We start from the raw sequence: 23,082 nt of genomic DNA, 5'->3' as shown, positions 1-23,082 counted from the left end.
ATTGATTTAATAAAATTCCAAACATTGAACCTTATAACTAAAAACAGACACTTAGGCAAAAATGACCGAGAATTAGTTATAGGATTCAATCTTTGAGCTTAGATTCCAACATGTTTGATTTGAAACCATTTCCCATCTTTACTTCCATGATAAAAGGCATACTTTAAATAACAATGTATATATTAACAAAATTTTAATTGTTTAAACATATATTACTTTATCAATTCATAAAGAACCTTAATTACTATTATGGACACCATTTCATGAAACATGTGAAACATCACCATTGCAACATATGAAACATTACATATGAAACACTATAAAGCAACACATGAAACATCACATATGCAACATGGACATGCTATAAATGAAACATGAGTTGCATTAATGAAACATTACTTGATGATTATGCTTTATGATGCTCATGATCAAGTTTTAACTGCTTTTTAACATCTGGGATGTTACACTATTTGACTGATGGTTTCTGTGGCTGATAAGCCGGCTGAAATTATTTTATTGTAAGAGAAAAATACTGTACCATGGCTAATAAGCCACGCTTATAAGCTCTAGCAAATCTAGTATAGAAACCAAAGCTACTAGAATTGTGTAGAGACTTGTACTGGGTAAAGTTAGAGCTAGTGCAAAATAACTAGTATTAGGTACTCATATTGTACTAATCAACCTTTACTCTAGTCTTGTGACTTTGTAGAGAGATTTTTTATAGGCCTCTAGCTATCTAGATCCTATCACATAGTCCTACCTTATAGTGCGAGTATAGGAAAAGAGTGAGGGAGAGTTCCGGAGGAGTGCCAGATTTGCCAGCACCATCCTCATATTTTTATGCTTGATAGTATGTAAAAATAAAAATATTCACGATCCCAGTGAAAGGTCCTTGTTTGGTTTTGGTAATTGAGTGACAATTTAGGTGGACTAATTGTGTTTATATGAGATACACAGGTGATTAGTCCACAGGTACATATGTGTGAGCAACATATGCCATGAAGGTGAAAATGGCTTGGAGATGTTGCAAAGCTCACACATGTGATGATGAAGGAGCTTAAATGCACATGAGACATGACATTGAGTCATGTGATCAAGGTGGAGAAGATCAAGACAAGACTTGGCTTGATGGACCGGTTGCAAGCGTGAAGGGCAAGTCGAAGGCTTTGGAGTATGGACCGTGTGACGGTGAAGCTTGAGCAAGACTTGGTGCCGATGGACGATGGCAACGGTGAAGAGCAAGTAAAGTCAAGATCGATGAACCAATATAATCACGTGATGATATGAAGTGGATCATATCATTGTTGATCGTGTTGGTGCATGTGTTGCATCAACATTGGAGGAGTTGGAATGGAATGCGCAAGGCAAAGGTATAACCTAGGGCATTTCATTTCACCGGTCATAGGTGTGTAGAGAAGTTTATGACCGGGTTTAGGATAGATGGCTGTACTATCAAGAGGGGCAAACTTGTTTGCATATCGGTCATCTAGTGCCACTCGAGTGATCTAACTTTGCATCGTCGCTAGGATCGAGTGGCGTGATAAGTTGAGTGTCTAACATCCTTTGGGAAATGTTTGTGATAATATGCTAACACTTGTGCACAAGGTGATACACTTGGTGGTGTTGGCACATCTATAAAGGAGTTGGTGTTTGCAGGGTTGAGATTCGACGCTTTTGAGAAAATGGAATGCCTATTTTCTATTGCGCCGGATGCAAATTCTTGTGGTTGGCACATTGGAGCAAGGGTGAAGAAGTTAGAAGTGAAAACGAGTTGATCGCGAAGACGCTGGCGTCGGTCAACTGACCGGACGCTGGGTCTGAAAGCACCGGACCCTGGCAACGTGCGTCCGGTCAAACTGACGGGTCTACACAGTACCGAGGGTATTGCACCGGACGCTGGTCTATGTCCGGTCAAGGTGGACCGGATGCGTCCGGTCGAAGAAATACGCCTCGAGGACCTTACTGGAAACGACCGGACGCTGAGGTCCAATGTCCGGTCAGTTGTAGTTGCTGCGTCCGGTCAGGTCAAGTGACCGTTGGAATCGGGACATGTGGCCATCTGCGGGCGACCGGACGCTGAGGTCTAGCGTCCGGTCAACTCGACCGGAGCGTCCGGTCGACCCAACAGTTGTCCAGTAAAAGGGGTAACGGCTAGTTTAGCCCTTGGGGCTATAAATAGAAGTGGCCTTCGGCCATGGCTAGTGCTGAGCACCTTGGGGGACTTTGTGTCTATGCTTGAGTGTTTAGAAGCCCTCCATCTTACACATACTTGATAGTGATCATCCGATTGTGTGAGTGAGCGATTCTAGTGCGATTGCATCGTGAGGTTGCATCGAGTGGCACTAGGTGATCGAGTTGCAAGCCGGTGGTGTTTGTTACTCTGGGAGGTTGCCACCTCCTAGACGGCTTGGTGGTGGTCTCCGTCGAAGCCCGCAAGAAGCTTGTGCGGCGCTCCGGAGAAGTGCTTGTGAGGGGTATTGTGCTCGCCCCGCGGGAGCCACGAAGAGCAACTTTAGTAAAGCGTGTCATTGAGCTACCCTCACTTCTGGGGTAGGTTCTTACGGCGCCCGACGTGCGGGCTTAGCGGGTGATGCTAATTAGCCGCCGAACCACCAAGTGAGCGGTCGACACAACGGGGACTAGCGTGTTGGCAAACACATGAACCTCGGGAGAAAAATCATCGTGTCAACCTTGTTCTTCCCGTTGATTTGCATCTCTATTACACAAGCTTGCAATTACTTTTATACATGTTAAGCTTGTGTAGTTGCTCTTGTAATTAGATAGCTTGTGTAGCTTGCTAATTACCTTCTTGCTTGTGTAGCATAGAAGTAGCTCCCTTGCGTGGCTAATTTAGTTTTAGTAACCTTGTTAGTCACATTGCTTAGTTTGTGTAGCTAAGTATTTGCACTCTCTAATTAGGCATTGGTTGCCTTGTTATTGAGCATCGCTAGTGAGCTTAGTTAGCTTTGTGTTTTTGCTTACTAGCATGTGTAGGAGCTCCCTTGTTGCTTAAAGTACTAATAGCATAGGTTTGTGTAACCTTGCTCCTAGAATTGTTCAGGAGAGCTCTAGCTAGCCCGGCATCTTAGTTGCATAATTAGTATCTTTACAAGGTGCTAGTGAACATATATAGAGGGGTGTAGTCTTGGCTAGACCGATAATTTTAATTCCGCACTTGTTTCGGTTAGCCAACGTGATTAAGTTTCAAAAAGGACTATTCACCCCCCTCTAGTCGCCATCTCGACCCTTCACCCAGCCTCTTCCTATTTAAGGTCTGTAAAATAGGTCCACTAACACAGCCATAAAAATAAGACAAAAGTCTAATTTATCTGCCTTAATTATTGCGGTTGTCCGATTTTTCTCCTTGGTCTACAATACTAGTTTTTAAACCCCTTTAATTTTTGAAAACCGTTCACTTTTGTGCTTTTGAGCGGTTTTGATGGTGATTTTACTGACGCGGCATTATGTCAGAGGAGGTAAATCAGACTATGTTGAAAGTTAAAGGAGGTACTTCCTCCTTACTAGTAATTTAAGTCGTCTTGGACAAGACTTGTATCAAACATTCAGAATATAAATCATGAATAACTTTTAAGTTGTTGAGTTTGAAAATGTAAAAAAACATATGAACAGATTTGTCTTGAAAAGTACTTTTAGAAAAATTTGCATATATCACTTTCCAATTATATTTTTATAAAAATAAGAATTCAAAGTTATGCTTTGGAGACCGTGCCGCTGTCCAAAACGACTTGAATTACCAGTATACAAGGAGTAAGTCAGACTAAATATATTTTTATAAAAAATATCTAAAAGTACATAAAAATAAAAAATGTATCCAAATATAATTTTACATGAAAAAATAATACAATTAAAATACTAAAACTCGATTTAATCTTAAAAAATCGTAGAAAAATGGTTTTAGCGTGGAAAATTATAAAACTAGTATTAGATTTTTTTAGAAAAAAAACATGCTCTATGCTATGGTACCTAGCTTGAAAAATCTTGTTCATGTCACTTAATTCTATTTATACAAATATCGTAACTCATGTGCTACCATCTAGATTTTCCAGCCATGTTACGTTCCATAATTCATTGCACTAGTCTGTAAACTTAATTAAATATATGAAACAAAGGGTGCGTGTAGCCACGTTGTTTAACACAATTACTTTGAAAATTTATCTAAGATAGGGGATCAGTTCCCACTACAGTCTTGAAGATGCTTCACTGGTGCTTCTATATAATTCGGATGATCAATATCAACTAATTATAATAGATACAAGAGCTTCTACAATAAGCACCAATATGAGTCCATCAAGATTCATATAATTTCAAGCTAGACATTATAACATATAGCATGATTTTAGAAAAATCCAAAACAAGTTTTATGATTTTTCGAGCTAAAATAAAATTTCTATGAATTATCAAGATTAAAACAGGTTTAGTATTTTAATTGCTTGTTTTCCATGTAAAAATATATTTGAACTAGATAAATAACCGTGCGTTGTACTGGGGTCATGATTTTCTTTGACTGCACTCAGTAATAGGACGTGGACGTGTGAGCTCTGAGGATTTCGTATCGAATGCGGACACGTGGATTTGGTTTGCGGACACGTGGATTCGGTCTTCGTATCGAAATCGGATAGGATGTGGACACGTGAGCTTCGAGTGGAGGTGATTCGTATCGGACGTAGACGTGTGGGCAGATCGAGATTTGCTATCACCGGTTAGACGATGATGGCTCATAGATAAAGAAGAGAAGAGATATATATTGTATATATATATATGTTTTTCTTATATAATATTTATATATACACCCAATCCATTTCCTCCGATGCTGTGACCGAGTTTAGTTTTCAATCATCGGTCTTACCTGTTGGCTGTTCGTGTATTGTTCTCAATGCGACAATGCAAGCAACAGCGTGTGTTCGTGGGCATGGACGGCGACGTGAAGGAGGAGGAGCACAAGGGTGCGGAGGAGAAAAAGTTCAACGACGGCCTGGAGTTCGAGGTGTACAACTAGGACATACGCTGAAGACGTAGCTGTGCAACAAGTGGGAGGAGACAGTCGCATGCCCGTACGGTGACCAGTGCCCGTTTGCGCACGACATCGCCGAGCTCCACCCCGTTTGCTTTTTGATTCGACTTGCTTCTCCACGCTACTTCGCTCTATTGACAGTTTAGTTAGAGTAGTCCGTAGGAAAAAAGTTCTGATCCGTGTCAGTCCAAATGAAAAACCTGCAATTGCTGGAGCCGAGGCCTCGTAAGTTCTATTCCAGTCGGGTAAGCGGTGAGCAAGCAAGCGAAAGAAAAAACAAATTTCACTACTGTAGACTTGGCACTAAAGGAATGGCTCTGGTGCTTAGGAGTGATTGGGTTGTCCCTTTACTCAGAAGATAGGGTTATTTTTTGCTTTGGTTGAATCAACCCGGTACTTGGGGAGCGGACGTGGGGTTCTTAGAAAAGCACTAGCCCCGACTGACGAGGTGGATGCTTGACACAGAGCAGGACGACTGTAACTTGTCTCGGGCGCGTACGTGTGACACGAAAGCGAACCCGGCTACAGCTTATCTCGGACGCGTACGCGTGACATAGAAGTGAGACCTAGATGTATTTAGTATCACCGAGTAGACAGATAAAGTTAGAGTCTTGTGTTGATAGATAGAGATAATTTTTTGATTTTTTATTAATTTTAGATACTTTTTTATAAAAAGATTTCTTTTTTTTGAGAGGAATATAAAAAAACATTTCTAGTTTGATTTATCTGTCTGGGCGAAAGAAAGCCCAAGCTCGACTCAAACAAAAACGATAGTTCGCCTTGGTGGCTGCTCCCTAGTCCCATGACCATGAGGCCATGACCTTTCCCATCCGCGCGTCCCGACCCGACTCTTCCCCTCCCCTTCCGGCCTCAACAACGCGAGGAGGCGACGCAATCCTGGGAGCTCGAAACCCTAGCTCCTAACTCGAGCCCCGGTGGCCGCCGCGATTCGGCTCCTGTAGCAGCTTAGGGCTCCACCGCTCCCCGGCTGCATCAGCATCGACGGCGGCGGCGGACGCCGCGACGACTGCGCTCGAGGAAGCACCTTGTCTCGGCGGGTTCTCGTTCTTGGAGGCCTTCCATAAGGCGGTTTCGTGGTGCCCCGAGCCCGGATCTACGGCGATCTGGGAGGGGAAAGGCGATGGATGAGGCGATTCAGTGGTAACCCCCAGTCCAGTGGGTTTCCGGCTGGCAGAGGCGGAAAGGTTCGGGCCTTCGGCGGGTGATCAGATTTCTCCTTGCGGCGTGCGGCTTGTCTTCTTCCGCGACGGTGTAGGACTGGAGCGCAGGAGCCGACAAGGCGGTGGAGATAAAAAAAATTTGCTTGCTTGTACACTTGTTCATGTTCATTAGTTCCTGCTATTTGTCCTGGTTTAAAGCATCAATTTTCCGCTCAATTTAAGGGCGAAGACAGTTTTTGTTCTTTCCTTGTTGGTTTCTATGGAATAATCTCTATTACACAAGAGGAGTGGAAAAGCAACAAAAAAAAAAGGAAAATAAAATACAAAAAAGATAAAACCAGAAGAAAAAAAGAGAAAATTTGAGTGGGCTGTGTATTACAAGTTCAAGAGTGCTAGAGACTATGACTCGATTCCGATCTAGGGGCAATTCATCCCTGTTGCCAACTTGAAGGAGCGGATTTTTGAGTCCAAGCATCTTTGCAGGGGCACAGATTTTGACCTTATGATCTCAAATGCTCAGACTGATGAAGGTTGGTTCTTTCTCAGATTTTTTGTGTGGGTGAATATGCGCAAGTTGATAGGTCCTGGTAAAAATTGTGATGGACCAGGTTGTAGAATTGTATGATCTTTATGTTAAATCAGGGGCTATTTGGTTCATGCACTCGAGTTCTGTGTCAACTCAACCAAGCATGTTGAATGCTGAATACTGATGCTTGTTTAGGTAGCTGGTATCAATTGTTTTAATCTTGTGTTCCTCTTTTCCCTGCGTTCTGAACCTGCTAAAACAGCCCTATCCCTTTCAGGGCTTACATGGTTGATATGAAGGATTAGCTGTAATCTATGCTGGGAAATTTTTGATACATAGTCTTGTATTTTGTTTGGTGAACCTTAGGGATTGGATTTGATTTAATATGTCGAGAGCATGAACCAACTATTGCCTTGATGCATATTAAGTTAGTTCCGTTACAGTCGTGCTTTGTTTGTTTCCAAGCAAGCATTCGTACCACATTGCATTGTAAGAGGACACGTTCAAAATAATATTTACTTGTACCCTAAGCATTCAAATTGTCATGTGATGAATTAGTTTGTACTGTGTTTTCTTGTGTGGATTTGTGATGGATTCATGCTATCAAGGTCTTGCTTAATGTTTCATGGTAATATTTTCACTTTCAGAGTACGCTGATGAGGCCACTATGGTACCAAAAAATACGTCAGTATTGATTCGGCGGATAGTAACGTGAAGAGAGGCAGAGGAAGACCGAAGTTGACTTGGGTAGAGGCAATAAAAGGAGACTTGAAAGGATGGAATATACCCAAAGACTTAGCCTTAGATAGGAGTGTTTGGAAAACAGCTATTCACGTGCCTGAACCTTGATTGCTTCTGCTGGGTTTCAACTCTAGCCTACCCCAACTTGTTTGGGACTTAAAGGCTTTGTTGTTGTTGTTGTTGTATTGATTCGGCGGATACCAGGACGACCAAGGAAGCCTATTGTCACAGAACCTGAAGAGTACTGTCTTGATCTTTGATTACTTGAACAATTAGCAATATATCTCTTAATTATTCTTAGTGAATCTTTAGGAGTTCACCACCTTCAGGTTGTGTGCAATGTGGTGCATTACATTTGATTATTTGGCTGGACCATGTCACTGAAAATGTTCAGGAGCTTTGCTGGTTGGTGAGCATGTATTTAGATGTGTATCCAATTCTGCAGGTCAAAAGCTGCAGAAGATGGTGTAGAAGAAGTCATGCCCTCTGCGAGTGCTTTTCTTGGTGATTCATCTATGAAATATGTAAGATTGACAATCTCTTGTTGGCTCTCTCTTTATCTTGCCAAGGTTGGCCATTGGAAGTGCATTAGAGTTTTCATATATCTACTAGAAATTGCCTATATTTACTTTGAGGAGCTGATATTCAATATATTAAAACTGCAGCCTGAAGAATCTGAGTGGGATGATGAGTTTGGCAAAGAATTATATGTTTCTGATTCGGTTCCTTCTCAGCCTGCTTGCCGGGCGGTTGATGATTCTGAAGACAAAGTTGACGAGGATAGTAAAATAAAAGCACTTATTGATACATCCGCCCTTGACTATAGGTGAGTAACCTACTGGATTAGACACTTTGTGCGAGAGGTTTTTACATGGCCAGGTCGAAATGACCCCACGTACCCGGGTCTGGGGCAACGTTCCCGGGTTGAGGGTTGATGCCTTTGACCCCGTTTTCTGTGACTAGTCTTGCTGGCAACTGATAGATCTGTTACTCTTACTATGCCAGTGTATGCTAATCAAATATTGGTTTTATAATCATAATCTAATTGGATGGTTGATGCTATCAGCCAAATCCCTGATGGTTATGGTTCTGGAAGAGGCTATGGTAGAGGGATGGGTGGCAGAATGATGGCTGGCCGTGGCTTTGGTAATGCTCTGTGCCCTTTTTTTTTGCAATTAAAGTTTTAGAGCTTGAGGTATTATCAAAATATATCTTTGTGAGGAAAATGTTATATCCACCTTGGTAACATGGATATTCTTTCCATTGTGTGAAAAGTTTTTTGATATATAGTGATATACGAAATACTTGTACATATATAATATATAATAGATCGTATGCACTTTGGTATTCTTTGTGAATATTTTCCATTTGTTTCTAGAAGAAAAACTATGCTTCTTAATATCTCTTTCTTTGTTATTCTGAAGGACGGCTGGAACGCAGGACACCTCCTCCAGGTTATGTTTGTCACAGATGTAAAGTACCTGGTATGTTGGTGGCTTGTAAAGTCTTAAGCATTGTATGTTTCACTGTTCTTTCGCTCAATGGATCTTGTTTTGCAGGTCATTTTATTCAACATTGCCCCACAAATGGTGATGCTAGATATGATGTGAAAATGATGAAACCCCCAACTGGTATTCCAAAATCAATGCTAATGCAAACTCCGGATGGCTCATACGCACTACCAAGTGGGGCTGGTGCTGTTTTGAAGCCAAATGAGTGAGTACCCACATTTCTTGAGCAGCTTTTGTGATTGTATAATAACAAGTGCATATGTACTTTGGGCAAATAATAAGCATCATATTTTTCTTTGTGTTAGAGCTGCTTTTGAGAAGGAGATAGAGGGCCTACCTACCACACGTTCTGTTGGTGATCTTCCACCAGAGCTACGCTGCCCATTGTGCAAAGAAGTAATGAAGGATGCTGTTCTAACTAGTAAATGCTGCTTTAGGAGTTTCTGTGATAAATGTAAGCTGTCTTTTAAGTTCCTGATTGTGTGTTTCAGACTCGTTTGATATGACTGGCCCTGTTGTTTTCTTATATATTTTATTATACTGCAGAGTATTTCCTTTCCCTTTTCTCATTAAAATATGATGCTGTTCGGGGAGTTAAGTGCTATTTGTATTTTTCTGGCAGGCATCAGGGATTACATAATTAATAAGTCAATTTGTGTCTGTGGTGCCACAAGCATATTAGCCGATGATCTTCTCCCTAATAAAACTCTAAGAGAAACCATCAGCCGTATATTAGAGGCACCACCAACAAGCAGTACGGAAAATGTGGGAAGCATGGTGCAAGTACAGGGTACGTTTGTATATTTGCTTGTCATTGGATTTGCTTTGATTGCAATTGGAAAATGACGATGCATGTTTTGTAGACATGGAGTCAGCTCTACCTGTGCAACCTAAGCTTAGGTCTTCTGCTGTTTCTGCTGCTTCAAAGGAAGAGGCTAAAGCATCCACACCTGTAGAAGAGTCTCCAGATGCTGAGAGCCTCAATGGAGCAAAAGCTACAAATATCGATGCGAGTTCTTCAGATAAGAAAGCCACAACAGTTCCGGATATTGCTGAAGGGACCATGGATTCTAAGAAAGCGAAAGAAGATAAACCAGTAGAAACAACTCCAGTGGCAAAAGATTCTCAAGAAAAATTGCCTGCAAGGGAACAAGGTGAAAAGCCTTTGTTCCTGTTTCTGTTTGTAGCTAGCTCTTGCCTGTATTGCAGCTTCCCTTACAAAATAAGTCCTGAAGAATTTATACTTAAGTTCTTGTCACAAATAACATTTCGGACAATATATCGTCTCCAAAACATCACTTTTACTATTATGTTTTGTTGTATTGTATACTTTTGTGAAAGCATTTTCTGAGACAAACCTACTCTTTCAAATGTCCAAATCCAATACATAAAAAAGTAATTTGTAACTATGTTTGAAATGATTTGACTGCATGACTCAAAATGTCACTTAGGAGTATTTGTGACTGCATGGATTATCTGATGTCTAAGAATGAAGAAGTGTTGTAATTTGTTTGATGTTATTATACATTTCATTTTATAAGGTGTGCACACATTCTAGGAGTCAAAGATCGTAATCTTCAACTTACAGTTAGCCTCATTTGATATGAATTTTGTTGGATTCACATTTGAATGCATTTTCTTGTGGTTAAGGTTTTGTTGCTACAAAGATAGTCAAAATCTAGTTTTGGATACTCAGCTAAGTCAAACCATTTGATACAGTAATCTAGACTAACTCACTGAGCTCACTGATTGCTAGCTTAAAGGATAGATAGTTTAGAAGGTAATTGAATTTAATGAGGTAACAAGAAGCATGGCTGCTTTATCTTGTGCCTTTCCTTTTTCATAATCAGTAGAACAGAGAGAGCATAACATCTTTCTCATTGGTCAAACTAGTCAAAAGATCTTGTCTAAGAATAGATTTTCAGAGAATGGCAATAACTCTTGGAATTAAATAAAGTGACTGGCACCAATTGTCTTTCTTTTTTTGGTCAAATTATTTCCGTTCTTTGAGATACTGATTTTCTTTTGGAAGCTTCAGCGGTGAAGAAGAAGAAAAAGAAGAAGCCACGTGTTCCTGGAAATGGTAAAGTCCTTATACCTGATCATGATATTTGTCATCAAGATCTAGCTGCAAGTGCAAGTAATGGCTTAAATAAATGGAATTCTTATTCTGTTAACAGCTGAGGAGCAATGGAAAAATTTTCAAGATTTTGGAGCTGAAATTTTTTCGGGAATGCCCTTGGGTCCAACTGGAGCATTCAACCCTTACTGGGGCGGAGGAGTGCCATTGCCAATGGATTACATGGGTGCACCGTTTCCCGGTCCCATGCCCTACATGGGTTATCCACCAGGTGGTCCATTTGACCCTTTTGGTGGGGGTGTTCTCCCACAAGATCCATTTATGCCCCCAGGATACATGATGCCAGGAGTTCCTAGGTATATATTTTAGCACCAGTTGGTTTTTATGCAAAAGAAACATGACGAATTCTGTATGTACCGGTTATCTTCTTTGTACATCTGAAAGTTAAGGGGAATGTGTAAGTGTAAACTTTGTGGCTGTATTTCTCTGTTTTGGTGAGAGATAAGCATTAGTTTGATGTTTGCCTCTTTTGGTTAACAGCTTAGTATCCATGAACGGTTGTATGGATTTTACTTCTTTGAGTAACAGGTGAACAACGCCTTACTATGGTTGTTTCTGACATCTTGTATTATTCATTTCAGGGATCTTTCTGAATTGGCTGTTAACACTATGGGACTAAACATGGTCCCGCCAGTTGCGAGCAGAGAAGAATTTGATCCCAGGAAACCTGAACATAGGAGGAGACGTGAAATGGATCGGTTCAATGAAAGGTGATGGGACACTTCAGATGCCTCTCTATATTTGAACAAATTGAACAGCTGTTCCATGACATTTCTAGATCCTTGAAGTCATGTTCTTTTAAGTTGAATCAGCGGATGACACTAATTTGGATGATTCCATGACATTCCTAGATCCCCGAAGTCACGGTCTTTTAAGTTGAATCAGTGGATGACACTAATTTGGACCATCCACCATTTTTCAAATGCACAGGCCCGTAATGACCATCCAAATGTAGTTTTTTTTTTTTGAGTTGAGGATAAGAGAGAAGTTGGTCTAAATGTCTTGCTTGGAATTGGCAATGTTCCCCTTTACCTTGAGCGTTGATTTCTTTCGGTCTCAAAGGCATGGGCCGTTTTGAACTGTGTCATCATATAAATTCTGAAGGATACATAAGAACCATGTATAGAGTAAACTGCATCCAATGTCCCTACTCCCTGAGCTTTGTACAAGTTGCCCTTAGATGGTATGGCATGTCCTGAGCTTGACCATGTTATTTGCATTAGTCATTCTTGTGGTTTCTGTCTCAAAAAATATAGCTCTATAGTTTTTATTGTTATTTGCATTTGCCATACGTTGGTGCTTTGTAAACTCTTCTTTATGAAGCCCAAGTCAGTAAGTCACTGCTTGGCAAAATGGCTAGTTTAGGTGTCTGTGATATGCTCATGCCATTTACATGATTATGCCCCTAAACTTTCAAACACTTTATCCATGAATGTCTCTTTTTAGATTCACTAAAAGCTCATCCACACTTAAATCTCTTGCCTCAGTGAACAACTGAATGACTGAAATTGTGAAACATACTGGCACAAGTTTTGGTCTTATTATAGTTAGTTTTGTTGCATTAGAATCTAAAATGGCAGAACCACACGAAGTTAGGGATTGCAAGTGCTATTTTCAATGTGTGATAAAGTTTCATGCCATTGCTTGGTTTTCATTTCTTTATCAAACTTCTATAAAATGTAAATGTTGGTTGTAAATTGTAATGCTGCTAGTCCAGTGTCATGATCTATAAAGATGCTGCTTTATGCTCTATGCATAATCCCTTGAGTTATGAATTACCTTGTAGTGGTATAGTGTCACGAATCTAATAATGAACTAAATCTATGTTCAGTGTCTTTAGTCATTCTTTTACTGCATCCTTCTCTCAAAGCTAATCTGTTGAGTTGTGTTCTTGCAGGGAAAGAGAGCGCGACCGTTCTCGAGAGTGGGAGCCTGGTCGTTCCTGGGAGAGGGAGCGGGAGCGGGAGCGGGAGCGGGAGCGTGGCCGTTCCCTGGAGAGGGAACGAGAGCAGGTGCGGGAGCAGGAGCCTTCCCGGGAGGGTGACCGTGAGCGGCAGCGAGCCAGGGACTCCCGCAGAGAGGCCAGAGCATCACCAGGGGCCATTAATGATAGTACCTCGATGAGGCGGAAGGATGTATGTCTTTTCCTGTCAACCTGTTATCATGCCAAGTTTTGTACTGTTATCAGTTCCATGGTAGACATATGGATCATCGCTGCCACCTCTGCCACACTTGATTCTGGTGATACAGAACAAGAGAGGCACTCTGTTGAGTTCCTATGGCTTTTGTTCTCAGCGCCTCGGCTGCTTGATCCGATTCCAGCAAGAGGTTTGCTTAGGTTACAAGCAGCACTCAGTCACCAGCGGGATGATTGCCCCTGTGATTGCTTTCCTGGGTTTACAGGATGCCATCGCTATGGCGGAAAGATCTTTACTTTAATTAAGTATTTATATTTATGTTTTCTTTGGGTCTGGGTTTGTCATTTTTCTTTCTTTACCGTTCATGTCTTTTGCTTTCTGAAAGATGACGCTTTGCTTTATTATTCTTTCATTCGTAGCTTTTAATTGTTATATACTTTTACATTTCTAGAAGTGCTTGCAGTGGATAGGTTAAAAGTACTAGTGGAGCCCAAAAACCGATGTTAGGCCACGATAGCCTCGTTCGCATGCTCTTAAACCCGGTTTAGATCCATTTATTTTTTCATCTGAAATAGTATTTTTCTCTTATAAATTCTAAATCATCTATATTCCTTCGTAATTCAGACAAAGCGAATAGCCCGATAAGGAGAGCGATCTTAGCCCTTGTTTAGTTTCACCCCAACTTCCAAAAAGTTGCTATAGTACCTGTCACATCGAATGTTTGCGGTCCGTGCATGGAGCATTAAATGTAGACGAAAAGAAAAACTAATTGCACAGTTTGGTGGGAAATTGCGAGACGAACGTTTTAAGCCTAATTGGTCCATGTTTGAACATTATTTATCAAATAAAAACGAACATGTTACAGTAGCCCCAAAATCCAAATTCCTGGAACTAAACAAGGGCTCAATTTGCACGATGCGTCGTGGTAGGCTGCTGACGCGTGTGGTGGGCCGCAAGCTGACGTGGCAATGCTCGAGCCTTGAGGAGTTTTTGACCGTACGATTTAGATTGGTTGGCTGGGATGAACTCTCTTGAGTAGTGTTGTCACGTGCTTTATTTTATTTTATTTTGTTTTGTTTTGTTTTTTCAGAGGTCGAGGTCCCAGCCGGACAGGTCGGAGCGTGTCCCGCTGCCGCCGTCCAGCCCCGACCGGCAGTCGCGTCGCTCCTCCAGCTCCGGCAAGAAGCGCTCGTCCTCCGACCGCTACGACGACACCCAGCTCCCACCTCCCCCGCCGCCCGCGTCGCGGCACGAGGCCGAGCCCGCCAAGGCACCTGCGGCGTCGTCAAAGTCCAAGGCCAGCGTCTTCTCCCGCATCAGCTTCCCCGGGGACGGCGCCAACCCTTCCGACTCCAAGCGCAGCCGCAGGGCCTCCGACAAGCCCCCCGCGCACTCCTCTTCCTCCTCCAAGAAGAGCGCCGTGGCAGAGGGCGGCGACGGCCGCGGCCACCGCCACCACCACCAGAACCACCGTGAGGCCGCCGCAGAGGCGGAGGAGGAAAAGCGTAGGCCTTCTGCCGAGTACTACGGCGGCGCGGACGAAGAGGAGAGCGAGGAAGAGGAGCAGCACTTCAAGCGCCGGCCGTCCTCGTCCTCCCGGCGCGAGCGCGAGCAGGAGGCCCAGGAAGAGCAGCCGCGGCACTCGCGACGGTCCAGGGACCACAAGCGCCGGTGAGGCACAAGGCTGCCGCCACCTACCGTCTCCTGCGGCGGGGAGCGTCGCCCCGTCCGTCCGTCTGTGCTAAACCTTAGAGGCTTTGAGTTGGGTGGTCGTCGCCGGAAGCGCGCCTCCCCAGAGCAGAGCGTCAGCGCTCTGCGTCTCTTTCGCGTCCGAGTTGGGCCCTGTACATTGCCTACTGCGAATATTCTGTTTTGCTTTAATCGAATCGGATCAAATGGGAATTATAATAAGTTTGATTTGTGTTTAATTATGGCAGCATTCGCGAATCCTGAGTGGCCCGCAGTTTGCTTGTTTAGCTGGAACTGATTATCCTGACGCTTATTACGGACGCGGAGCGCGTGTGTGCAGGCACTTCGGTGTCCGTTTTGCTCGTAGTGTCACCGTCTGGAGCAGCTGCGCATGCGCCACCTCGCAGTGCCGACGCTACGTGGCTGCAGGCGCGGTCACCCACGTCTCTCGCCTCCTTCCAATCCGTCCTCTCACGTCCAGCTCTTCTATCGCTCGCGACCCGCCCCATACCACCGGCACCACCCCATGTCTCCGCTCGCACTGACGCTTCACTGAGCGTCTGAGCCAGGGATTGAGATTCAGTGACTTGCTCCCTGCCTGAGCCAGCAACGAAGCATCATCAGATACCATGACGAGCCAGGAGGAGCAGCAGCAGAGGAGGCAGCCGGCGGAGCACGACGGCCAGGACCGACCGGGCGACGGAGCCGGCGCCGTCCGCTACGGCGACGTGTTCACCGTCAAGGGAGACCTGGCCACGGCGCCCGTCGCGGCGCAGGACGCGGCCATGATGCAGGCCGCGGAGAGCGCCGTGCTCGGCGAGGCGCCCAGGGGCGGGGCCGCTGCCGTCATGCAGTCCGCGGCCAGGCGCAACGAGCGCCTCGGCGTCGTGCCCCGCGACGACGAGGCCACCGACGCGGCCGCCGAGGGCGGGGTCGCCGTCACCGAGGCGCGCGTGCCGGGCTGCCGCGTCATCACGGAGTTCGTGGCCGACCAGGTGACTGGTGACCATCGCGTTGAAGCCGTGCGTCCGCTGTATATGTTCTTGACAAAATGAGATGTTTTGTTTATGTATGTATGTACACGCCTGTGTGTGTATGTAGCCTGTCGGGCAGTACATTGCAGCGGAAGAGGAAGAGGAGGAGGAGGAGGAGGAGGACACCACGGGCGGCGTGACAGCAACAGCAGCAAGACAAGACGGCGGCGTTCACGGAGTGCTGGACGGGAACAAGATAACGATCGGCGAGGCGCTGGAGGCGACCGTGTTCTCCGCAGGCGACCAGCCGGTTGAGGCGAGCGACGCGGCGGCAATCGCGGCGGCCGAGGCGCGCGCGACTGGGCTGGACGAGGCGCCGCCGGGCGGGCTCGCCGCGCAGGCGCGCGCGGCCGCGGACGCCAACGCGCAGGCGGAGCGCGAGGCGGACAAGACCACGCTGCGCCAAGTCCTCGCGGTACGCCACGCGTCCTTCCTCACGTAGTCACGTGTGCTGTGATAGTCAAATTAAGCTGAGGATCCATCGGTTTTGTCCACGCAGAACGCGACGGTGAGGCTGGGCGTGGACAAGGAGGTGGAGCGGGAAGACGCGGCGCGGGTGGTGGGCGCGGAGGTGCGCAGCGACCCCGACGCGACGGCGCGGCCGGGTGGGGTGGGCGCGTCCGTCGCCGCCGCCGCGCGGCTGAACCGCGGCCGGCAGTAGCTGGGCCGCATGGAACGCACGCTTGTTGCTGTTTGGAGTGCAAGTTTTGTTTTTACAAATGGGCTCTAGAACATGTATCATGTATGCATATACATCCACCCTCGCAATAATAACAAGTTGTAAAACAAACATGGATCGAGAGACGGAGAAGAGACCGAAACAATCAGTTTTGCAGCCCATTCCAGCGAACCTGCTTATGCATTTGGCGAGCGCACCACCGTGTAGGCGCGGTCGGGTCAGATCAGATGGAGACGGGCCAGCGAAAGGCACGTAGAGGGAAGCAGCGGCCGTCACATGCCGCACGCGGACGCATCCATCGGCCACGCCCGCTGGCAGTGGTGACCGCGCACCTACAGCCTTGCCTACGGGCGCCACCGAGCCGACGCCTGCCCGTCTCGTGGGACGGGGATGCAACACGGCCAGACGCGTGAAGGTGAGGAGCTGAGTTAGGTTGGCGGTCGCGGATCGGCAGACGGCACGTATACGTGCCCTCGCTGCGTCCCATCCATAGTTTTAAATCTCCAGTTATAACTGTCGCTATAACCCGTTATAGCCCTTTGAGACAGGGTGCCGCTATTTGTATTCATGTATAATTTAGCCGATATATCCCGCTATAGCCTGATATAGCTCCATTATTAACTGTTTTAGAGATATATCGCTAAACGTCTTAGCCCGCTATTTAAAACATTGATCTCATCCCATCCGTACCCCGTGCGCGCGGTGCGTGCGGGACTGGGACCAACTGTGAACAGGAGAGCGCATAGGGAATCAGTACAACTTCTACTATCTTTCCAAGCGAGTTCAAATTGCTTTCCTTAGAACGAGCTTTTAATAAGGCAACAAAGTAGGAAAGGCTTATTTATTAGTGGATAAAAGGCTTATATGCAAATAAAATGCACTAAATGTGACCAATTTGAACAATGTATTGCATATGTAAAAAACACAAGAGTACATATCCGGGAGGGTGACATGACTCTAGGGACTAGCGGAAGCATACCTGCAAATGTGTCCTAACAACTGTCAATTTTGCAGTTGTAAAAGAACATTCCTAGCTACAGATGATGCTATGATCTCTAGTACCGCCCCTGAAAAATTTCTACAAAATGAGGCCCATTTGTAATTTTTTTAAATAACAAGCCTTACTTTCTCTTCCTTTTTTTTTTGTTCAATAATGCTTAGGGTCGGACGTCCGTCCGACCAGATGCTACCTCCCTGTGCCTATGCGCTACCATACCGGGCCAACAAGCCTGTTTCTCTATACGTCTCTCCCATCTCTCTTAAAAATATCTCCCGACTCGCTCGCCCATCCCGTGCTTTTACTGCACCGTGCGGCCGTCCGCCCGCTCCACTCTGCATCACCGCTGCGGCCATCTGCCCCCGTGCACGCCCATCCTGCGCCGCGCTGCCCCACCCCACCTCGTCGCCGTAGCCATCCCTCATCACACCGCCCCACTCCGGCTCGCCGCTGCGGCCATCCCAAGCCGCGCCCCACTCCGCGCTCGCCCATCGTGGCCACGACGTGCACCGCGCCACCACCACCCCAACGCCACCAGAAGAAGGTCGCCGCCGGCTAAGACATCGTCTCCCGTAATCGGCCGAAGACACCACGACAGGAAGAAGCGCATGTTGCAAGTGTTTCAGAGGTATATTGCAAGTGTTTTATATGGATGTTACAAAAGTAGATCAGAATGTTGCACATGTTGCAATGGTTATACACGTATGCTGCAAGCGTTTGTTCGAAATGTTTCATCTGTTTCAAAACGTATGTTGCAAGTGTTTATCTTGATGTTGCATATGTTTTACGCACACGTTGCAAGCGTATGTTCCAAATGTTTCATCTGTTTCAGACTTATGCTGCAGCAAGTGTTTTCATGTTCAAGTGTTTTTATGTTTCAAGCATTGAGGATGGGATGACCGGAGTCACGCGGCGCACATCCGCAGGCGGGGGTGCGAACGCAATGCGGAGCAGGTGCGAGAAGCAGAAGCAGACGTAGGCGGTCCCCGTGTGCGTGGTATGGAGTGGGGCGCAGGCGGTCCTCGTCTGCGCACGGGAAGCGAAGCGGAAGTGGGTGGCCCTAGTGTGCGAGCGGGTGGCGCGGACATGGCGAGGATCTAGGCGACACGAGCACGAGAAATGGTGGAGGCGCGGGAAGCGAAGAGGCATGCGACATAGGGTGTAGGCGTGAGCATCCATCTGGACGTCCAGGCGCTAGCAACCCTGTTTTTTTGTTACTTGTTGAGGCCATTACTGAACATATAAAATAGCTTGCAATAGGGTTCAATTTCTTGTGCAGTTATGAAAATTGTGTGCCCTTGTTAGATTCTGGGTAGGCCCAACGTGGTTTGAACCTTAACCTCCACGCTTCTAGGTGAAACAAGGGACTACATCTAGCCTCTGGCATCTCATGTCCTCGCTTTGTCTAATTGACTAACCAACAACATTTGCAAACTATAAAGATAACACTAAGTATTGGAAATTACTATACTACACGCGCCTGTTGTTTTAGAAGATAAATAGGAGCCATTGGCCCCGTTCGGCTTGCTGAAACTTGGTTGAAAGTGGCTGAAAATATTGTTCTGGCTGAAATGTTGTGAGATGTCAATCTAATGGTTCCTAGCTTATGTGCAATTGTTCTTCTTCAACCTCTCTTTTCTGTTCCTTGCAGCAAACCAACTCCCAACTACTACTCAATCACCTATTGCCAGCCGTCTCACATCTCCGGTGGTGTCTCTGTTGCTTAGTGCATCTCTGTTGTCCCCCGGTGCACTAACCTGACGCCGCTGGACTATCTCATTAACTCTCACGCCCCTCCCTAGCCCAATTGCCATCCTCCTCTGTCCGCGGCCGGCGGCGGCCTCAGCGCTCCGTCCCTACCTCCTCCACCTGGCTTGTCTGGCTTCCACATGCCCCTTTCTAAGGCCATAGGGCACAACCACCCTCAAACCCAAACCTACCATCTTCCTGAGGAGAGTAGCGCTTGAAATCGATCTTGATTTCAGACACTCGTAGTACAAGAGGTGTTATTATTTGCTCTCGATGCAATTGCATTTGTGCTTTCATTCTAGCCGTTGAATTGTTTCCTTCTAGAAGGATATATGCACGCTGATGTTGACAAGTGTCTTTTATGCAAGACTCCATGTGGATTAGGGTAAATGGTGTCGCTTGACATTTGCCTTCTTAACGGCTCCGATCCGCATATCCCTTCCGCTTGACATTTGGCTTGCTAGCATTATAACCGTTACAAAATTTTGCCTATTTAATCTCCGCTCCGCTCACTGTCATTGCGTCTTGCGCTCTCTTCCTTTGTAGCCTTGTTTTGCCTCGTTTTTCCGTGCTCTCCACTTAGCCTTGTTTATCCACCTCTGGCTGCACGAAGACCTCTTGTTCATGGTGCCCTACAATCTTTCATTTTTGACCGAAGGATTGAGTTCCTCAAGATGTTCTCTTTCTTGATAGATTAAATCAGGTGCGCTAGTATCTACTTCTTGCTTTTTCTTAAGTTTATGTTACCTAAAAGGATAACAAACATGGTGCTAAGGACCTGTCTCATTTCTCCCTTGACAATTTTTCTAGAGAAAATCATGTGCAACATGTTCATGACCTGGATTTAACTTTGAAACCAAATTCCCATGTTAAAAAAAATGTACAAGTATCTACTTGCTTTTTCTTAGGTTTATTACCTAGAAGGATAGAAAACATATATGGTGCTAAGAACCTACATCCAAATTGTTCCTTATTGTTGATCTTCCCCGGCCATAACTTGGATTCGGTTTTGAAACCATGTCTTCCTTTTTTGCTTTAGTGCAAAGGGATCGATTAAAACCATGGGCGGCTTGTTCATGATCCGGATCCGGTATTGTTGAAACCATGTATTTTTAAGTAAAAAAATAAGGAATAAATCTTGAAGATATTGTAAGAGATTTTCTCTATTGTTTTGCATGAAAATTTGAAAAAGAATGCCCGTTAGGAAAACAAACAGTCTAGTAATCAATGAATCTTCCAAACCAGAGAATATTATAATAAAATGAAATATCTCATAATATTTGACTAATATCGATATCGATTAATTTAATCTGCTGGGTGCATGGCATTGATTTCGTCTGTAAGAAGATTTGAAAACACGTAGGAACTTGGCAATGCCCAATAGCTAATAAATGGAAAATTTGAAAACCCACTGCAATGAAATCTTCCTAAACATCTTTCCTAGCTAGGATATCTTTGCAAATATCTCCTGAATCAGTCGTCACATGCATGACACCATCATATCTCAACATTCTCACAGGTTTTCAACTAAAAAATCCTGGACCGTTTTAGAATTCGGCGGCTCTGATTGTGCCAACGAATGTCCAGGACGATCCCAGCCCTCCAAAAGCGTGGGACGGCGCAGCCACAATTCATGAATCATGGTCATATCCGTAACCGTTGATTCTGGGAGCGGGCATAGCCGTGGACGGTCCAACGGGATAGAAATCGAATTCAAATTCCATCCGTGCTGAGCTTCGTATATCTGCGAGAGGAATTAGCAAGAGCCTGACTTGGGTTAATGGCACGCGCTTGTCGCTGTTGCTTAGCAGGAGGGATTAGCTAGGCTAATCTCACCAATTATAGGTCGCCGTCGTCTCCTGCTAAGCACCCTCCCTCCCTAATCACCCCGCCCTCCCTTGGGCCGCTTGCTATAGACACGCGTGGTCACCAGTCTCCGTCTATTTCCATCCCCACCTCGTCGGTCTCCTCTCTCTCCAGCTAGAAGGACCGATGCCGAGGGCCACGGAGCGCGCAATGCTGGGTTGCTTCCCGGTCGCCCGGCGGCCGTCCCTGTCGTACGAGGAGGGCTCCACGTCGGCGGCGTCGATGTCGGTGAGCACGGCCTCGCCGCCGACGTCCACGGCGTCCACGTCGTCCCCGGCCTTCCTCGACGACGACGACGCGCTCTACCCGGACGACACCGAGGCGCCCGAGCCGGACGCGGGTGGGCTGTCCACCGCCATCGCTGCCCGCCGCTTCTTCCTCGCGACGCCCGGCCTCTCCAACTCCATCGTCGACTCCGTCGAGCACCCAGCGGCAGCCTCCCACGCCCGGGACCGGCATACCGCCTCCAACGTCCGCGCGCTGCGGCGCGCGGCCACCTCCGCGTTCCCCGCGTCTGCCGCCGCTGCCTCGTCCTCCTCCTCCTCCTCCTCTTCCTCCTCGGCGTCCGCCACCAAAGCACACTTGCATGACGACGGCACGCAGCCGGTGCGGAAGGTCTCGTTGTCCACGGACGCGCCGCGCGCCGACTTCCTCAAGTCCATGGTGGAGATGGTGGAGGCGCTGGAGCTGGACCCGCGACGCCGCGACGCCGACCTGGCCCGCCTGCACGATCTGCTGCTCTGCTACATCGCGCTCAACGAGCGCGACGCACTCAGGGACATCCTCGGCGCGTTCGCGGACCTCATGTGCCTCCTCGATGTCACAACCGCTGCCGTCGTCGATGGCGGGGAGAAGCGCAACGCCGACGAGCAGGCGGGTGCGGGTAGATAGACACAACGCGCGGCGCGTCCGCTCGCGATGGCGTCGTGTTCCGGGGCTTGCGCTGCCCGTGCGCGCGTGCGCGTGAGCATCGTGAGTAGCTGAGGTCGTTGTAGGAAGAAAGAGTAGAAAGCTGATCGAGGTCTAAGAGTTAAGACCGGCTGTTGTTGTGTTGTGTCCTCCTTGCCGGCTTCTAGTTTTCTATCTAAAAGAAAAACAATAATAATGACACATTTTCTCAATGCGTGTGTGAGAGTGAACCTTTCCTAGATTTGGTGTCGTGACCATTGTAAGTTTGTAACATATACTCGTGCTAATGCAAAAATCATTATAGCCAAAATCATTGTCATCTCAACTGGACCAGAAATCTCCGGGCCTTAAGGTTGAGTCTGAGGATGGAGGAGAGAAAAGATCGAGGGCCAGTTTAGATTAGATTATAGTTATATAGGCTCTGTTCACTTCGCTGAAAAAACAAGCTAAAATACTGTTCCGACTGATTTGTTGTGAGAGAAAACACTGTTCCGGCTAAAAAAACAAGCTGAAAAAGATGGATTACAAGAGAAGCGAACAGGGCTAGACTGTGGATGAGATTATAATAGTTTGAATTATGAATTATGATAATCTAGACATTTTGCGTTCGTAAATGATAGATGTGAAATATTGTTAGTTGGAGTCCAAATGACCTATACTCTCGAAAAAGAAGGTTTGAGAATTGAGATAGATTGTAGGATGATAATAATCACAGAATTTGAATTATTAAAATCAACATATAATTTAAGGTGTTTTGGATTGCTTTCACATTATTTTATCTTATTACTATAATCCAATTGGGATCCAAATATCCCCTAACCAAAGACAACCTACCTAGATTTTATGAGGGCAAAAGGATAAGACAACATTTCCTATCCTTTTTGTAAACG

The 23,082-nt window shown here is 45.9% G+C and overlaps 3 protein-coding genes across 7 annotated transcripts; all 3 read left to right on the top strand.

The window, feature by feature from the left end:
- Positions 1–5,862: 5,862 nt before the first annotated feature.
- On the top strand, positions 5,863–15,180 carry LOC136537039 (E3 ubiquitin ligase PQT3-like). 5 transcript variants are annotated; one of them, XM_066529142.1, is made up of 15 exons: positions 5,863–6,743; positions 7,387–7,721; positions 7,926–8,004; positions 8,146–8,306; positions 8,547–8,626; positions 8,905–8,964; positions 9,040–9,196; positions 9,297–9,445; positions 9,614–9,781; positions 9,855–10,145; positions 11,030–11,074; positions 11,172–11,427; positions 11,713–11,841; positions 13,029–13,266; positions 14,360–15,180. In XM_066529142.1, exons 3-15 carry the CDS (start codon positions 7,960–7,962, stop codon positions 14,942–14,944), a joined length of 2,364 nt encoding a protein of 787 aa, XP_066385239.1. In that variant the 5' UTR covers positions 5,863–6,743; positions 7,387–7,721; positions 7,926–7,959; the 3' UTR covers positions 14,945–15,180. The 5 variants fall into 5 exon arrangements, 4 of the variants coding, with proteins under 4 accessions (XP_066385239.1, XP_066385235.1, XP_066385244.1 ...); XR_010779105.1 differs by having other exon boundaries at positions 7,387–8,004; positions 13,029–14,265; positions 14,360–14,497; XM_066529138.1 differs by having other exon boundaries at positions 7,387–8,004.
- A 101-nt stretch (positions 15,181–15,281) lies between these two features.
- LOC136537066 (late embryogenesis abundant protein D-34-like) lies at positions 15,282–16,795 on the top strand. Its single transcript, XM_066529156.1, has 3 exons — positions 15,282–15,953; positions 16,060–16,407; positions 16,492–16,795. The coding sequence occupies exons 1-3, from the start codon at positions 15,588–15,590 to the stop codon at positions 16,651–16,653; spliced, it is 876 nt and encodes a 291-aa protein (XP_066385253.1). The 5' UTR covers positions 15,282–15,587; the 3' UTR covers positions 16,654–16,795.
- Positions 16,796–21,342: 4,547 nt separating this feature from the next.
- LOC136488763 (transcription repressor OFP12-like) lies at positions 21,343–22,439 on the top strand. The gene has a single exon (XM_066485588.1). It carries the CDS (start codon positions 21,410–21,412, stop codon positions 22,172–22,174), a length of 765 nt encoding a protein of 254 aa, XP_066341685.1. The 5' UTR covers positions 21,343–21,409; the 3' UTR covers positions 22,175–22,439.
- The last annotated feature ends 643 nt before the right edge of the window (positions 22,440–23,082 follow it).

This window comes from Miscanthus floridulus, chromosome 1 (assembly GCF_019320115.1).
Source record: "Miscanthus floridulus cultivar M001 chromosome 1, ASM1932011v1, whole genome shotgun sequence".
NCBI classification, from domain to species: domain Eukaryota; kingdom Viridiplantae; phylum Streptophyta; class Magnoliopsida; order Poales; family Poaceae; genus Miscanthus; species Miscanthus floridulus.
The sequence above is the reverse complement of the archived record's forward strand: the minus strand, read 5'-3'. Positions and strand labels throughout refer to the sequence as shown.

Coding starts and splice junctions, on each gene's coding strand:
- LOC136537039 (XM_066529138.1), top strand. CDS start 7,906: ATGTGTATCCAATTCTGCAGGTCAAAAGCTGCAGAAGATGGTGTAGAA. Junction 11,842..13,028: donor ATGGATCGGTTCAATGAAAG/GTGATGGGACAC, acceptor GTGTTCTTGCAG/GGAAAGAGAGCGCGACCGTT. Junction 13,267..14,359: donor CCTCGATGAGGCGGAAGGAT/GTATGTCTTTTC, acceptor TTGTTTTTTCAG/AGGTCGAGGTCCCAGCCGGA.
- LOC136537066 (XM_066529156.1), top strand. CDS start 15,588: ATGACGAGCCAGGAGGAGCAGCAGCAGAGGAGGCAGCCGGCGGAGCAC. Junction 15,954..16,059: donor CGGAGTTCGTGGCCGACCAG/GTGACTGGTGAC, acceptor GTGTGTATGTAG/CCTGTCGGGCAGTACATTGC. Junction 16,408..16,491: donor CGCTGCGCCAAGTCCTCGCG/GTACGCCACGCG, acceptor TTGTCCACGCAG/AACGCGACGGTGAGGCTGGG.
- LOC136488763 (XM_066485588.1), top strand. CDS start 21,410: ATGCCGAGGGCCACGGAGCGCGCAATGCTGGGTTGCTTCCCGGTCGCC.